Source organism: Stenella coeruleoalba (genome assembly GCF_951394435.1).
Source record: "Stenella coeruleoalba genome assembly, chromosome: 15".
NCBI lineage: Eukaryota > Metazoa > Chordata > Mammalia > Artiodactyla > Delphinidae > Stenella > Stenella coeruleoalba.
Genome location: NC_137161.1, coordinates 13335164 through 13352246, shown reverse-complemented (window position 1 = coordinate 13352246; position 17083 = coordinate 13335164). Strand labels below are relative to the sequence as shown.

Genomic DNA, 17083 nt, shown 5'->3' with positions numbered 1-17083 from the left:
ATGTCACCGCACGGCCAAGTGTCCCTGGGGGGCAAAATCGCCCGCAGTTGAAAACCCCTGCTCTAGGCTGGCTGCTCAGAAAGGAGTGACAGAGACCATCTTGCTGGCAGGCACGTGCAGGAGGAAGAATACTGGGCCAGGCGATGGGGCCCAAGTCGCCCAGGTGGCCGTGTGAGCTGACCTTTCCTGTCTGCTGTGAGGAGCCACCCTCGCCTTGCTCCCAGGATGCTGTGAGGGGCGTATCAGACAGGGCTGTGATGTCACACCGTCCTCACAGGAGGGCCTGGGTTGAGCCGAGTCTCGGTTATTTAGGTGCATTTTTCTTTCCTCTAAGAATTAATAGGAAAAAAAAAAACGGCTTAACTGAGTCGCAAGTTCTTGTCTTACTTAAACATTACCCAGTGTGCCACGTGCTGAAGCAAGAGGTTAGCTGTGTAATTCAACCAATCATTTTATCCGCGAAAAAAAGATCAGCTTAGTAGTTGCTAATCAGCTTGGGAGGAATTATAACGGGGGATCATCAGTTGGGACGCGCCACTTGAGGCAGCAGCCGAGTTGTTATGGAGACACACCTGCTCTGTAACGAAGGTGTCCTCTGCAAAGACAGGAAGAGACCTCAGCCTGTCGCCAGACACCCAGTCTCTAATTAGGCTACGAGGGAATCTGATTCAGCCTGAAAAAGGAAGGGAATTCTGACACAGGCTACGGCAAGGATGCACCTTGAGGACATTATGCCTTGTGAAGTAAGGCAGTCACAAAAGGACAAATGCTGCGTGATTCTGCTCATAGGAAGTACCTAGAAGAGTCAAATTCAGAGAAAGCAGACGGGTGGTGGCCAGGGGAGGGATGATGGAGAGTTGTTGTTTGATGGGTACTGAGTTTCAGTTTTGCCAGAAAAAGAGAGCTCTGGAGATGGACGGTGATGATGGTTGCACAACGATGTCAATGTACTTAAAAAACGGTTAAGACGGTAAGTGTTAGATAACGCGTATTGTACCACAATGAAAGAAAACAGAACTAAAATCTCCAATGAGGCTTTGGCTCCCATTAGGTCAGGGAGCAAGACATGCTAGCCAGGGGACTGGATCTCACTGACGCCGAGTCCTTGGCACCCAGCAACCTGCCAAGCATCCTCAAAGCCCGGGCGCATCCTTATCTGAACGTTCGGCAGGGAGCATGCTTCCCAGGGGAGCTGACCCTCAGAACGGGGTCATGACTACCCAGTGTGACAGCTGAGTCTTGCAGCCAGGTCCCCCCTTCCCCTCCTCTGCTTGCTGGTTTTCTAACTTTCTGTCCTTCTTCAGCCCCTGCTGGGGGGAGGGGTGAAGGTTAAGGCAGCTTCTCCAGTTGGGATGGGGGGCTCTTCCTCCTTGCAAAGTACAGTTGACCCTTGAACAACGTGGGGTTCATCTGTGTCTAACTTATAGTCAGAGCCCCGTATCCGTGGTTTCTCTGCATCTGTGGATTCAACCAACCACAGACAGTGGAGAACTGTAGTATTTACTATCAGAGAATATCCATGTGCAAGCAGACCTGTGGAGTTCAAACCTGCATTGTTCGGGGTCAACTGTATAGTCGATTCCCATCATTCGCAGTGGTCCTGTTCTATAGCGTCACCTTGATGCTGAACTAGCGAATGTGGAACCAGTGCTCCTGGGGGAAATACGGGGTAAGATTCCTGCGAGCTTCGGGTCACAACACGCTTGTCCACGATCAGTACTGGGCCTTACTGCATGTGTGTCTCTGTCATGTCTGTTTAAAGACACCCGATTTGGGCTTCCCTGGTGGCGCAGTGGTTAAGAATCTGCCTGTAAGGGACACGGGTTTGAGCCCTGGTCCGGGAAGATCCCACACGCCGCGGAGCAGCTAAGCCCGTGCACCACAACTACTGAGCCCGTGCTCCACAACAAGAGAAGCCATCACACGGCCAGTGATGGGCCTGCGCACCGCAATGAAGAGTAGCCTCCGCTCGCCGCAACTAGAGAAAGCCCGCGCACAGCAACGAAGACCCAATGCAGCCAAAAATAAATACATAAATAAGTAAATAAATTAAAAAAAAAAAGACGCCCGATTTAACGCACGTGTTGATTCACCGACATTGAACTCACGGCAGCAGCACCAAGACTCAGGCCTGAACGAAGCTTTCGCACTTACGTGTTCCCCTCCATAAAGCACATCACAGCCGCCCTGGGCTTGGGGACCCGACACAGGATGTCAGCGCCACCTTGGGGCCACTTTAGATAGGGAAGTCACCAAAAAAAGGTATGAAATACCGCAAACATGACACTAAATAGACATGAGGGCTGAAGGGAGAAGGCAGAGCGCCACCTTGGCCCAACCTCGGCTGGGAGCCTGCACGTTGGGTGACTCGAAATGTTGGGCCACTTTGCAAGTGAACCCGTCCAGTGCCCGGAGTGCAGCTGGAGGGATCCTTTGAAAACACAAATCTGATCCCGGCTCCTCTGCTCAAAACCCTCCGGGGGCTTCTTTCTGGTCTCAGAGGGGCCCCACCACGTGGTCTGGGGCCGTATCCCTCTCTCCTCACTTTCTCTTTACGGTCCTGCTCTTCTTGGCCCTGGACACGGTCAGCTTATCTTCCTTCTTTACTACTCTCTGCCCCCAGGGACGGGTGGATCGAGAGGGGTGGGATGTGGATCCGTTTGAAGGAACTACTAGGGCTGCCCAGGTGCGGTCCCTCCCCTCCGATCCCCTCCCCTCCCGTCCTGCGTACTCTTCTTGAAGAGCTTCTTCCGGCGTCCGGACAGGCTGAGCTGCTCATCCCCGCTGTCGCAGACGCAGGCCTCGCCGCCCTGTGCGTAGTACTTGGGCACCAGGTTGGAGACGGCCCTGCCCCCGGGCCGTGCGGGGCCCTTGCACTTGTGCAGTTTCAGCTTCCCCGAGGCGTCCTCCACGCACTGCCACTTCTGCAAGACACACCGGGTCCTCAGCCCTCCGGGCCTGGGCCAACCTGCTCGGCCGCTTCTCCTGACTGGCGGCTGCCCCACCGTTCCCGTCCACCCCGGAGACTTCCCTCTAGCGGCCTTAGCTGGACACGGGCTCAGACGGGCTCTGTGATTGGAACGAGCTGCTCCATCATGGATGGACACCTGTCCACCGTGGGAGGAGCACAGAAATGGTACCCAGGGTGATGCGCTGTGGCCGAGGGTGAGCCCTGTCACAGGGAGGCCCCTCTAAGCGAAGCTCCGGGGCCGCAGGGCATGGCTCGTGTGCAGGGAAGGGCCTTCCTGGAAGGTGCAGCATGAGACGGGCAGTGGCACTGGGGCTGGGGGGCTGGGGGAGGGAGGGCAGTTGAGCAGGGCTGTGACTGCATCTGCCGGCAGGGGAATGTCTGGGCTGGGCTGGGGTCCTGGAGGACCTAGAGCTGTAAGTCTGGGGGCCATGGCTCGATGCCTCCGCTGCCAGTCTAGGCCCCCAACCCACCCCCGGCGCTCCTTTCCTTTGGGTTAAGCAGTGCGCTCAGATAATCTGTTCTGAAGATGCCGATACTTGCCCTCTCCCCTTCCTGGGACTACCAGACCCTCAATCTGCAGGGAGAGAGGGGGGAGGGACCAGCAGGGGGATTCGACAATCCCAGGGGGACAAAGGGCCCCTTGGTCTCATCGGCTCATTTCTTGTAGCTCAGAACTGAAATCGGAACCGCTTCTGGGATCTGCCCAGATCATCAGCTCCAGGAGGGCAGGGCTTTCTGTCCAGGGCGTCTGAGGCTGTTGCTGCCCCGGTGCCTGGGACCGTGCCCGGCTACAGAGGCAGCACTGAATGCCGCTCCAGTGTAAACCAAAGCTCTCGCTCAGCGGCACAGACAGGTGCTTCCCAGACAAGATGCCCTCCAGAGCATGGGGCGGGGTCGGGGGGTGTGAACAAACGCTGGGCGGCCGGGGGCACAGCCACGAGGACAGGTGGCTGCTAATTCTGAGTCTAGTGATAAGACAGAGCTGCCTGGATGCAGCCTGTGAGACCCACCCAGCTCATGCCCTGGCCTTGGCAGCCTTGGTCTATTAATGAGAAATGGAATGGGGAGGCCCTGGCTTTACTTATTCTTACTGGTGAAACAGGCATGCATCTTCAGGCCTGAGCCGCTGTGGACGAGCTCAAAGTCCCAGCTCACAGACCGAGGCAGGGAAGCACCTCCTGTCTGCCCTGCTTGCTCGTCAGCCCTCCCCTCCCCGCAACCTCCGAACCGCGCCTCCTGCTTGGGTCCCTCTTTACAAGGTTCTGCCCCCACCCCTCCCCTCTCCTCCCCAGCGCCCACCTCGGCCTCCTCAGAAAGTTCAGACTCTCCGAAACATCAGTCACAGTTTCTGCTACCTCTAAATACTACTTGGATTATAATTTCCTTAATATTTCTCTTGAAATCAATTCACATTTTTAAAACTTATTTACTTAAAAAGGTAATTTCCTATTATTCCTATATAAGTGGAAAACCAGCCACAATGATGCTCTGGGAGAGTGAATACAATGTAAATGGTTATTTAACTTTGTAAATACTGTGCAGAGGTTGGCTATGTCTTTGTTAAAGAAGGATTGGGCATGAGTCACAGCAGCTAAAGACACACGTGCACCCCCGGGAGACTTTGCCTCTAATGTGAGCAGGATTGGAAGAACTTTCTGAGTGTCGCCTGTACCACCTGGCATCACCCTGCGTCTCACACATCAGCAGGGGCGCTGGCCCCACTGGCTCCGCTGGTCTGAAGGCCGAGGAGCAGGCCTGAGTCGTGGTTAGCCGGGGTGGCCACTGGGAGGGAAGAAGGGAGGGCAGGGGTACCATCCCCAGCCCCAGGGCACCAGCCGAGCATCCTCACCTGCCCCAGCTGCTCGCACGCGGTCTGGTACTCGGCCCGCTGACACAGGTCTTTCACACGCTGGTACTTGGGCAGGAAGTTCTCCTCCGGGGCATCCACCTTGTCACTGTCCCTCTTGTGGAGCAGTTTGCTGTGGGGCAGAGAGCGGAAGTGGGGCTGGCCGCCCAGCCCTGGAGGAGTGCACGGCCCCGCTCAGCCCTGGTATAGGGTCACCATGGAGGATGCAGGTCCAGCCAGGCCACATCTTCTGATTGTCAACAGACTTAAGAAATGGGGATTTTCTACAAACAACAAATGCTGCAGAGCGTGTGGAGAAAAGGGAACCCTCTTGCACTGTTGGTGGGAATGTAAATTGATACAGCCACTACGGAGAACAGTATGGAGGTTCCTTAAAAAACTAAAAACAATTACCATACGACCCAGCAATCCCACTACTGGGCATATACCCAGAGAAAACCATAATTCAAAAAGACACGTGCACCCCAACGTTCATTGCAGCACTATTTACAATAGCCAGGTCATGGAAGCAACCTAAATGCCCATCGACAGACGAATGGATAAAGAAGATGTGGTACATATATAAATGGAATATTAGCCATAAAAAGGAACGAAATTGGGTCATTTGTAGAGACGTGGATGGATCTAGAGACTGTCATACAGAGCGAAGTAAGTCAGAAAGAGAAAAACAGATGTCGTATATTAACACATATATGTGGAACCTAGAAAAATGGTACAGATGAACCGGTTTGCAGGGCAGAAATTGAGACACAGATGCAGAGAACAAACGTATGGACACCAAGGGGGGAAAGCGGCAGGGGGTGGCGGTGGTGGTGTGATGAATTGGGAGATTGGGATTGACATGTATACACTGATGTGTATAAAATGGATGACTAATAAGAACCTGCTGTATAAAAAAATAAATAAAATAAAATTCAAAAATTCAAAAAAAGAAATAAAAGGAAATGGGGATTTAATAAAAATTCTCCCAAATTACATGAGTTGGCAATAAGCTAAAAAGCATGTGAGACATTATACAGACAGGACAAAACGTGTCTGAAGGATACAGGTGGCCTCCAGATGCAAATTCTATGTCAACCATAGGAAAAGCGAACGGGCTTCCTTGTATACAGGAGGCTGTGGACACAAATTCCCAGCCCCTGGTGGAAGGTGTCATAATAGCAATGGGATCCCTCCTGCCCTCGACAGTGAGATCTTTAATATCATGGGTGCAGGTGGGGCTGCCAGGTGCTTCCTGGGACAGGGCAGAAGGGGGTTACCCAGGTGCTGCTCAGCTCAAATGTCCTGGGGCAGCTCGTCCAGGCCCTGGCACTCACCCTCTCTCCACCAGAAAGGAGTCCCGCCAGACCCTCATCTTCTTTTTCAAGTGAAACCTGGGGGAAAAAAGCACACTTCCATCTTCTCATCAATGTGTGGGGCTCATGTGTCCCTCTGTCCTCCCAGAGGCAGGGATGGTGCTCAGAGCCAGCCTTGGTTCACAATCAGCACAGACCCGGGGGCCAGTTGGGGCGAGCGGAGGATGCTCACACCCCCCAGGGCAGAGCTGTATTTCCCCAGAGACTTGGGTCTGAAGGTACATGGGGCAGAAATGACCCAGGTCAAAGTTGCTCTAAGTCACACATAGTCGTGTGTGTGTGTCTCCGTGCCTCCCAGGAAGTCCAACAGTTCCCCAGTGTCAGAAGAGATCGCTTCCTCTTTAGTTCAGCACCAGATGCAACTTGTCCTGACTTCAGGTTAATTACATTGTGTTTTGGCAGGATTTTTTTCTTTTTGATCCTCTGCAGTTGGATTTGTGTAATTTAAGTGTGCATTTCATGTCGTTTCACTCTATCATTTCCATCTCCCAGATGGGGCCTCAGGCTGAGAGAGGAAGCTTCCATCCTGCACCTGACTCCCGGGTGTCCTGGCTCCCAACCCAGTGCCCCCGCCCCCCAAAACATGCCCATTTTGTACTCTTAAAGCTCATAACACCTTCTAGTCAGAGGGAGGAGGCTCAACAGAGGTGGTTCCTCCTACAGGACAATCGGATGTGGACAGACAGTGCCCATCAGGGCTGGACCCGCTGAGCTGCAGGAGATACAAGCTGGAGGCTGCATCAGTGCTGTGAGGCTAACTCAGTGGGCAGTAGCACTGGTGGCCACTAGATGTCGCTGCTGCCGCAGCAGTGAAAGGTCCTCCTTTCCTATCCCTGCCAGACTCAACTCACCTTCCCACCTAGTTTTTGCTCACCATCACTGTTCTTTTTTCTGCCTCCAGCACACCTAGGAATATGTTCCCATCATACCATCCGGCCTTAGAGCATGACGATTAAGAGACTCTAGCTGTAGCCTAGAGGCTGAATGCCCGGAGTTGGGTCCAGACCTGCTAAGAGACCTCTGACAAGTCACTTGACTTCTCTGGATTCAATTTCCAAATTGCTAAGATGGGATCATAATAATGCCTACCTCACTGCGTTACCGTGAGGATCAAAATGATAAAATCTCCTACAAATCATAGCAAAGGCCTGGCATATAGTACGTGCTTAATTAGTGTGGATATTTTTTCAAGTTTTATACAATTTTAGTGCTGGAGGGTCCTCGACTGGTCACCGTGGCCATATTCCAGCTGGGAAGGTGGACTCTTAGAGAGGGGGCTTCTTTCTCTCCCACGGCAGGTTAAGTGGTCAGGATGGGGGGCCCTAGAGCCCCAGCTCCTGACCTTGGAAATACCCCCTCTCAGACCCACACGGCTCGGCCACGAGTTTGTACAGTTCGGGATGCCCGGTACCCCAGCACCCACCCCGGCCCCTCACCGATTTGCTGGCCGCTCTGTGTCCAGCAGCTTGAGGATGGATTTCCCGTCCATATCCGAGGGGATGTCCAGTCCTGCGATGTCCAGGATGGTGGGGGCCAGGTCAATGTTGAGGACAATGTGGGGATTCCTGAGGGAGGCATGGAGAACAGGACTCAGTCACCTGGGCAGTGATGACCCAGCCTCCCTCGGGAGAGGGGCCGCCGGAGGGATGGAGACCGCCAGGGGCTGACGCCCTGAAGGTGGGAAAGCTGCCACTGATCGTGTCACTCTCCTGCACCTCAGCCGTCAACGCTCCCCTCTGTGCCCCAACTCAGCTAAACCCCACCCCTCACCTGTACCCGCCACACCCCCACAGGGGCTGCGCTTCACAGGCCCCAGCTGGCTTCTGCTTGTCTGTTTCTTCTGCCAGGAATGCCCTCCCTGCCCCCACTCTCTGAGCAAAGGACACCTTCCTTTAAGACACACCCCAAATCCTGGATCTTCCCTCGGACCCTTCTCTGAACCTCTGAGGCAAACACTGGCCCCCTTGCTTTTCCTAGAAGGCCAAGAACAGTCTGGCCTCAGGGCCTTTGTCCTTGTGTCCCCTCTGCCCGGAATGTTCTTCTTCCAGACTCCAGTGAGCACTCTCACTCACCACCTTTAGTTCTTCCCTCAACGATTACCAAGTGGCCCCAAGATCCCCATGCTCTGGGGTTCACACCCCACTGTGATCCCCTCCCCTTGAAGGTGGGCCAAACCGCTGGAACATGGCAAAGGTGATGGGGATGTCAGACCAAGGTGATGTCACGAGACATACGACTCTGTCTTGTTAGCTGTCCCTCCCTCATTTCTTTGTCTCCCCTGGCGGGCTTTGAAGAAGAAAGCTGACGTAACTTCGCCCCTAGCAAGGACGCCTGCTGAGTACTCTGAGAGGCAGGCTGTGTGAGTTCAAGTCCTCTGTTTGCACTTAAACAGCCCCCAGAGTGGGGAAACAGGTCCTTCCCCAGTTGAGCCTCCAGATGAGACAGCAGCCCTGGCTGATGCCTTGATTTCAGCCTAAGCAGAGGACCGACCTAAGCTACGCCTAGACTTCTGACCCACAGAAACTGAGATAAAGCACGTGTGTTGCTTTCAGTTGCTAAGTTTCTAGTGATTTGTTACACAGCACAGATTACTGACACAAGGCCCTTCCTGAGGACCCCATTTAGAACTGCACCCCTCCCCGTGCTCAGCCCCTTCTTTGCTCTGTCTTGCTCCTGAAGCCTTGTCACCCTCGCGTTTTACTATGTATTTTACTCATTTATCTGGTTGGTTGTCTACTGCCCAATTAGAATCTAATGGGAAGGCAGACATTTTTGTCTGTCTTGTTCACTTCTCTATCTGTATGTAGTACTTTTTTTTTTTTTTTTTTTTTTTGCGGTGCGCGGGCCTCTCACTGTTGCAGCCCCTCCCGCTGCGGAGCACAGGCTCCAGACGCGCAGGCCCAGCGGCCATGGCTCACAGGCCCAGCCGCTCCGCGCCATGTGGGATCTTCCCGGACCGGGGCACGAACCCGTGTCCCCTGCATCGGCAGGTGGACTCTCAACCACTGCGCCACCAGGGAAGCCCTGTATGTAGTACTTTTACACTTAGAGAACACAGTAGGTGCTCAGTAAGTGTTAGTTACGTGAGTTTTGTTATTTACCGCTGCCATGCGTCTGTCACTTCTCCCGTGTCCTGTTTCTACATGGGGTGTTCCCGACATAGTGGTTAAGTGACTTTCAGGCTGTGCCCGGCACAGGGCCTGCACCGGTTGGATGGATCATGGCCGCATGGACACATTCTCCATCAAGGTGGCACAGTGCCCTCCCTGCCCCTGTCTGGTTTCCTGGGGTTGGGGGGCAGGGCCTGGGTCCGAGGGTCTCGGATGTCTTTCACTTCCTCTCTCTCCTAGCCTAGCACCTTGTGAACACTGGACAGGTAGTCAGGTGTGCTGGTTTCAGGGGAACCACTGACTGAAACTGCCCGTCCTGACCAGGCAAGGTAGTAACCATTTGCATGAGTTATCTTACAGCAGGAGGTCCTGGTAAGGAACGTGGAACTGACACGCTACCACCAATCAGAAGAATTCAGGAAAGTTCAAAAGGAGAGAGGAGACGCCAGTCCATATGTCCTACCAACCTCCCAGAATCCTTCTCGCTAGAATCTATCTTGGTTGAGCGATGTGCGGGCTACCAGGAAGGACCCTGAGTCAGAATGACTGGCCAGAGACAACCCGGAAACTAACCCCATTACCGTAAAACCCCAGACTGTGAGCCACGTGGCAGAGCAGTTCTCCTGGGGTCCCCGGCCCTCCTGCTCTCCCCTGTCTCAGAGAGAGAGTGAGGCTGCTCTCTCTCTTGCTTTGTCAGCACCTGTGTCTCCTCGGACAATTCCTTTCTGAGTGTTAGACAAGAGCCCACTCTTGGGTTCTGGAAGGGGTCCCCATTCCTGCGACACTGGGGTGGTCATGGGGGTGAGGCTGGGGAAGGTGGGTGAAGCTGCCTGGTGGAGGAGCTTGAAGCTAGCAAGAGGCGTGACCAGACCACTTAATCAGGCAGGAGGAGGGAGCTGGAAAAGTCCGTTGGGTGAGGGGGCGCCAGGGTGAATGTTGGCAACTAGCAGCTGGATTGACCTGAGGTCGTCCACAGGTCCTGCTGCCCCCAGGCTGGGTGGGATGGACAGGACTGCTTTTCCCACCCAGCACCCACACCTTGCTTGGTGGGAAGAGTTTCTACTTCTGGAGGCACTACCTGGCCCCATTCAGATTCCACCGCCTGATGTACTCAGCCTGGTCACACAAGGTTTTCTATCACCCTGGCTACAGCGAGTGGCTCAGGGATGGACACGTGACCAGTCAGGGCAGTGAGAGTCAGCCTCAGGGCTTCCGTTCAAACCACTTTTAGGCCATTTCCCAAGCTGAATGGCCTAAAAGTCTGGGGTTGTGGTGACCCTGCCACCATGAGAAAAAAGCTGGCCTGAGAATGAAGCCAATTCAGAGGATGCAGGACTGAGAGATGGAAAATGAGAGCTTCCTGTTGTCATTGTGTGACTGCTGGATCCCACCATACCTGAAGCCAGCACTAACCTTGGACTTTCCAGTTACTTTAGTGACTGCATTCCTCATATCTTATTTTATTTGCCTTGTTCATTTTGAGAGTCATTTCCATTCACAACTCAAGGAGTCCTGGCTGTCAGCCCCAAGTCTGACATTAGCACTCTCTTTCTCTGTGGTTTTGGGTCCTAAGAACCAGATCACAGACTCTGAGGCTGACCAATACAATAAGAGATGCTGGATTATAGTTCTGTCCACCTTCGTTTTTCGAAAGCAAATAATCCCAGTGACTTTAATGGTCCTATATATTCTTACCTAAAAAGGAAAAACATTTACAAATATCAAAGTCCCAGTTTTGAGACGAATTCCAGCTCCTTCCCCCCTGTGCCATGTAACCTCAGGCAACTTAACCTGTGCCTCTGTTTCCTTGCGTTTAAAACAGGGACAATCCTAGCATCCACCTTACAGGGTTGCTGTCACGCTTAAGTGGATTACCTGGATATAAGTGCTTAGACCAAAGCCTGAAGAATCAGCACTGGATCAGCACAGCTATCGCTATAATAGCTATTATTATAGGCGGGGCCCTGAAATCCAGACAGGCAGGGATTTGATGAGGTTGGCAGAGGAACAGTGATGAGGCTGGGCTAGAGCTCACACCGTCTGCTTTCTGGAATTTCCACCAAACATCCCAGGCGGTGGGAACATCTTGGTCCTAAGACGGCGCCGCCAACGCCCTTTCGGGAGGAATTCTGAACAAAGCCGAGTCCGTGCCCGTGTGTGGTCTCGGCTCAGAGGGAAGTCAGACCTGATGCGCACCTGAGCGGTGACTTATCTGCATTTCAAAACACGTCCGAGTTGGTCTCCATGATGTCTGGGCTCACCCGAGGACGCTGCTGCTGTGATTCCTGGCCTCTCTACCTCTCCCTGCCCCAGACACGGCATTTTTGCTGCCAGAACATATCATTTCAAAGGTTAACCCAAGGGCAATGCTGGCCAAGGGCCCACGTGGCCCTCGAGGAAGGATGGGGGAGGCTGCTTCCCTTAGCGCTGCGGCCAAGCTGGCCCAGCTGATCTCAGTGGATGACGCCGCCCGGGCCAAGATGGCTGGGCTCCTCCCTGACAACCTCCAGACCCAAAGACCGCTCAGGCCAGACAGAAGTTGAGGTGGCAACCCCATGCATTGGTGGTGACACATACACAGTCCAGGTCCCCGATTCCCTGGCACAGTGCCCACCACGGACGGTCTGTTTTCACAGGTGCTAACAGCTCCCGGCCTCTCCTTCCCCAGTAGAGGGGTAGGCAATCCTCCCCAGGTGGCATCACCACCGTTTCGCTCAGCACCGAGGTCCGCCTGCCTGAATCGTGTGCCGCCCCGGGGAGTGGCACAGGGCTGCCCGCTGAGCTGCCTGCCCATCCGGGTGCCAGTGGAGCCTGGAGGCCTCCCTGGGACTTTGGGGTGCTGGGGAGGGGTGGGTGATGCACTTACAGCGAGCCGGCCTCCACGTTGGGGCCCCTAACGTAGAACGGGACCCTGATGTCGAACTCGTAGGGCATGGACTTCCCTTTCACCAGGCCGAACTGGCCGATGTGGTAGCCGTGGTCGGCGGTGTACACGACATACGTGTTGTCCAGCTCACCTGTCTCCACCAGCATGTTGTAAATCTGAAACGCAGGCGGGGTGGTGAGGACACGCGGAGGGAAGGCGGGCAGTGCGCCCGGCCCACTGTCCCAAAACACGATGCTGTGCTGGGGGCTCAGGCCCCTGTCCCTCCGGCTTCGGGTCTTCGCTCAACTGTCACCTCTCGGCGGGGCCCCTGGGGCTGACCCATGCATCACTGTAGCCTCCCCACCTCCTGTCCCCCTTTACTTGTCTTCCCAGCACTTCTCACCTCCCTCTCTTCTACTTATTCGTGGACTGTGTCCCTGCATCAGAATGTACGCCCCATCAGGGCAGGGACTTCTGTCATTTTATTCCCTGCGGGGTCCCATGTGTGCTGGCACTCGACAAATGCTGTTGGGTGAATGAGTGAATGAGTGAATGAATGAATGGCTGGGGCAGGAGTCTGTGATCTACCACAGTGCTGCGCGACAGAACTTTCTGCAACGCTGGCAGTGTTGACACCTACGGCACCAGCCACACTTGGTTATTCAGCACTTCAAACGCGGCCAGTGCACCTGAGAGATTAAATTTGAAATTTCATTGTATTTTACTGAATTTAAATAGTCATGGATAAAATTTAAGAAATATATCCATGCAATGGAGTATTATTTAGCAATAATAGTAATAAAAAATGAAGCGCTGAACACGCTCCCACCTGGATGAACCTTGAAATCATCACACTGAGTGACCACATGTTGTAGGACTCGTCTTACATGAAATGTCCAGGATCCACAGAGACACAAAGTAGACGAGCAGGTGGCTAAGGCGGAGGGGTGAGGTGAGGGGAGTTTTGGGTAATGGCTAAGGGCTGCGGGGTTTCTGTCTGGGGTGATGGAACTTCTAAAATCGACCGTGATCGTACAACCCTGCAGACATATGAAAACCACTGAAACGTACACTTGAATTGGGTGAGCTAAGGGGTCTGTGGATCATAGCCCCATAAAGTTGCTAAAAAAACGTCCGCAGCTGCAGGCGGCTCCTACAGTGAACAGAGCAGAGCTGGAATACAAGCTCCCCGAGGGCAGGGGGTTCGTCTGGATTGCTCAGAGCTGTTTCCCTGGCCTGGAAGGGTGCCTTTTCCTTCTGCCTGTTTCCATTCCTCTCCAGACGATGATGCTCGGAGGGGTGTGGGGGGAGGGGCAGGGAGGCTGCCGGCCTGGCGTGGCCGGGATGCTGGGGGGAGGGCGGCCTACCGTCTCCATGGAGTCATCCACGGACAGGAGGGTCTGCAGGCGCTTCCGCTGCAGCATGTTGGTGAACTGCATGTGGATGGGCTTCATGGGCCCCGTGTAGCGCATGATCCAGTGCTTGTCGGGGTTGGGTGCATAGTTGTAACTCGGGGTGCTGGCGGGCAGACAGGCACAGAGGTCAGGTCAGGCCGGGGGTCGGGGGTGCCTGGGCCCCGCCCCCAGGTCCCCCCACGCCTCAGGGGAGCAGCCTCCCCGCGCTGGGGCTGCAGCTCAGGGTGAAGCCGCCCCCATCTGGACGCCAGAGCGTTGGGGGCTCTGCCCCACGTTAGGTCAGCATCTCTCCACATGCGGGGCGTGCACGTGGGAAGACTGGGGCCCCAAAGGGAGAACGTCGCTCCCACTTAAGCCCGGTCAGCACGCCCATCACGTGAAGGCTAAAGTCTCAGTCTGTGCTGGGCTCTCCTCAGCACCTCTCTAGAATCTGCTCGCCTCCCTTTTGAAAGGAGAGGGCCTCCTGTGGGCACAGCACCCAACTCTAATTTACTAGCACTGCACTTACTCTTCAGTTACCTTGGGTAGATGGCAAATGACAGTTATCGTGGTTAATTAAGGCGTAACTACCGAATTTCCTTTTGCAATAGATTTTGGTTAAAAAAGAGGAAACTGGTTAAAAATTAGGTTCATAAAGGCAAAACTGTGAGGATGGTGCCTGAATGTGTCCATTTGGGACACGCCACGTTCTCTGCCTTAGCTGTCACAGCTATTCTTCCCGCGTGGTTTAATTTCCCATTTACAAAAGAGGAAACGGGGTCAGAGGAGTTCCGAGACCTGCCCATGGTCTCACTGAGTGGACGGTGGAGCCACTGGCCTCTGTGACTTGTGCTGTGGGGTCAGCTGTGATGCCTAATGATAAACGAACAAATACATGGGAATCTTTGACCAGCCCCGAATGGGCACTGACCATGCGCTGGCCACACCCGGAAGGGTTTGCCTACATCATCTCATTTAATACTCAGAACAGTCCTAGGAGCTGGTGCTTTCCTTCTCCTTGTGTGAGACATGCGGACACGGAGGCTCAGTGAGGGGACAGCCTTGCCAAAGGCAGAGCTGGGGTTTGAGCTCCAGGAGCGGGAAACCCCACAAGGCTGGGTGTCCCTCGCACTGGGTCTGGTGATCCTTGAGGGTCAGGTTCCCCTCAGGTCTTACCCACCCCCTCCCCAGGCAAAGCTGCAAAGAGAGGAAGTTTCCACTGCTGGAAGACAAAAAGCTTTCGAGATGGCGCTTCAGCGGGCAAGGGCTGCGGGGCGTGGGGGAGGGTAGGAGGGCCCCAGACTCCCTTCCTTCGTCAGGACCTCAGCCCCTCCCTCCCCGGGGTAGAAGGAAGGACACTGCGGCTTGTGGTACAGCCTGATAGTTGTGGAGACTGTTGCTATGTAGAGCGGGGGTGAGTCATAAGATTCCTCCTGGACTTCGCTTGAGTTTCTGGCTGGTCTCCTGCTGCCCTTTGATTATGAGAAACGCCGCTCTCTCCTGTGGGCCGGCTTAGGGCCTGACCCTCGTGTAGAACATCCCAGGAGCAGGGCCACCCCCGCTCGCCGCCCTCCCCCACCGAGGAGCTGGAGGGGTGCTGCTGGGCCGGGGGCTGCACCAAGAGATGCCCTCGGGGCTGTTGGGGGTTTTGGGAAAATTGTTCCCGTGGCCCCAGGGGCCCAATTCAGGATGTAATTTTGAACAATCATCCCTGAATCTCTTAGATTCTCTCGGGCTAGTGTCTGCCCTTGAGAACAGTGAGGGGTGAGTCTGTCAAGAGTCTGATTTCAGAGGCCGTTTCTCTGGAGTCGTCTTTCGAGCAGGATCTGGAGGCCAGCAGGCTGCGGAGCCTGGGGTCCCGCTTGGGGCCGAGGCCGGCTTTCTGGTCCCCTGCTTGAGGCCAGGCTCCCCCTGCTACCCCGGGATGGTGTCACATTTTCACATGAACCCAGATGCCTGTTGAACAGAGTGGAAACCCTCACCTCCACAAGAATCCGAGGAATGTCTGCTCGTTCACAACCGGCCTGAAGCATAACATCCCCTCTTGGGCTGGGGGCCCTTCCGGCCCCTCCCACCGTGTGTCTGGAGGCCGAGGGGCCAGAGCCCTGGCTCCCAGCCCCACCCCGAGGATGTGAGCTCGGGCCTGGCTCCCAGGCGTGACAAACGGAGCGTCCGTGAACCCGTTCAGATGCCACGCGTCAGAGGAAGCTCTGGGGGCTGTGGGTGCGTGTGCCTATGTGCCTTTTGTCTGTGTGTGTCTCTGTGTATGTTTGTGTGTATGTTTGTGTGTCTGTGTCTGTTTCTGTGTGTGCGTGTCTGTATGCCTGTGTATCTTCATGTTTGTGTGTATCTGTGTTTGCATCTGTGTTTATCTTTATGTGCGTTTGTGTGTGTGTGTTTATGTGCTTGTATCTTTGTATCTGCGTGTGTTTCTGTGTATGTCTGCATATCTGTGTGTATGTGTATCCGTATATGAGCTTGTATGTATATGCCTGTGTTTGTATGTGCATTTGTGTCTATATATGTCTGTGTATTTATTTGTATCTTTGTGTGTGTTTGTGTCTGAGTTCTGTGTGCATTTGTGTATCTGTGTATATATCTGTATGTATCTATTTGTATCTTTGCGTATTTGTGTCTGTATCTGTGTGTGTTATGTGTTTGTGTGTGTCTGCGTGCATCTGTTTGCATCTCTGTGCGTGTACGGAGCTGGCTGGGGGGTGGATGGGGCCCTGGGCTGGTGCAGTGGGACCACATCGCAACGAGCAGCATTTTTCAGAACCCACAAGCCCAGCCCGAGAACATGGCACAAGGCTTGATGGGGTTAGAGTCTCTGACAGGAGTCTCGTGATAGAAAGATCTGGAACTCTGTCCCCTCCTCAGCTCTCCTGACTGTCATAATTAAACATCCCAGCTGCAGAACTTTCTGGTTTTGGGTTTTGTTTTGAAAATGATTATACCCCAGAGATAAGAGAGCCTTTCACACATAGCCCTAATAAGGCACAGGGGGTGCTCTGGGTAAGTAATGGCAGCAGGCGTTGCTCATGTTCAATTTCTATAATTTTCATTTCAAAGGGAAAATAAATGAGCAGGCAATGTCAAACCATCTCATCATGAAACTCCAGGGCTGCTGGGGGGCAGGGTGCCAGCACCCCTTTTAGAGGAGACACTGAAGAAGCAAAGTGTACCTTCCCCCACTCCGCGGCTCCTCCCTTAGGGGGACTGAGTTGGCCACACGCCCCCTCCCTCAAAGGTGGGCTGTGGGTGAGGGTGGGAGGCTGGCATCTCAGGCAGGAGGAGAGGGCTGGGGTGGGGGGCAGCCACGGCAGATGTGCAGAGAGGCAGTGCTGCCGTCTGCGGAGTGAGAGGGATGCTGCAGTCCCTGGAATGCAGTTCTCCACCATCTGTCAAATCCTGCTCCCCAAAGACCAGGGGATCAGCAGGTTAACACACTGCCTCATCCTCTCGGAGCCACTCTGGGCTCTGTCAGAAAGTAATCACGGCAAGGGGGTTGAGGAGGGCA

General features: G+C 54.3%; 1 protein-coding gene across 6 annotated transcripts in view; it reads right to left on the bottom strand.

Moving 5' to 3' along the window:
* SULF2 (sulfatase 2) overlaps positions 1–17083 on the bottom strand; it is a 149270-nt gene that overhangs the window by 19238 nt on the left and 112949 nt on the right. For all 6 annotated transcript variants that reach the window (XM_079946487.1, XM_079946485.1, XM_079946484.1 and 3 more), the window contains exons 6-11: positions 13537–13687; positions 12170–12345; positions 7630–7758; positions 6155–6211; positions 4821–4950; positions 2732–2924 (exon numbers count right to left, since the gene is read on the bottom strand). In XM_079946487.1, the coding sequence (XP_079802613.1) occupies positions 2732–2924; positions 4821–4950; positions 6155–6211; positions 7630–7758; positions 12170–12345; positions 13537–13687 (836 nt within the window). The remainder of the gene's footprint in view (positions 1–2731; positions 2925–4820; positions 4951–6154; positions 6212–7629; positions 7759–12169; positions 12346–13536; positions 13688–17083) is intronic.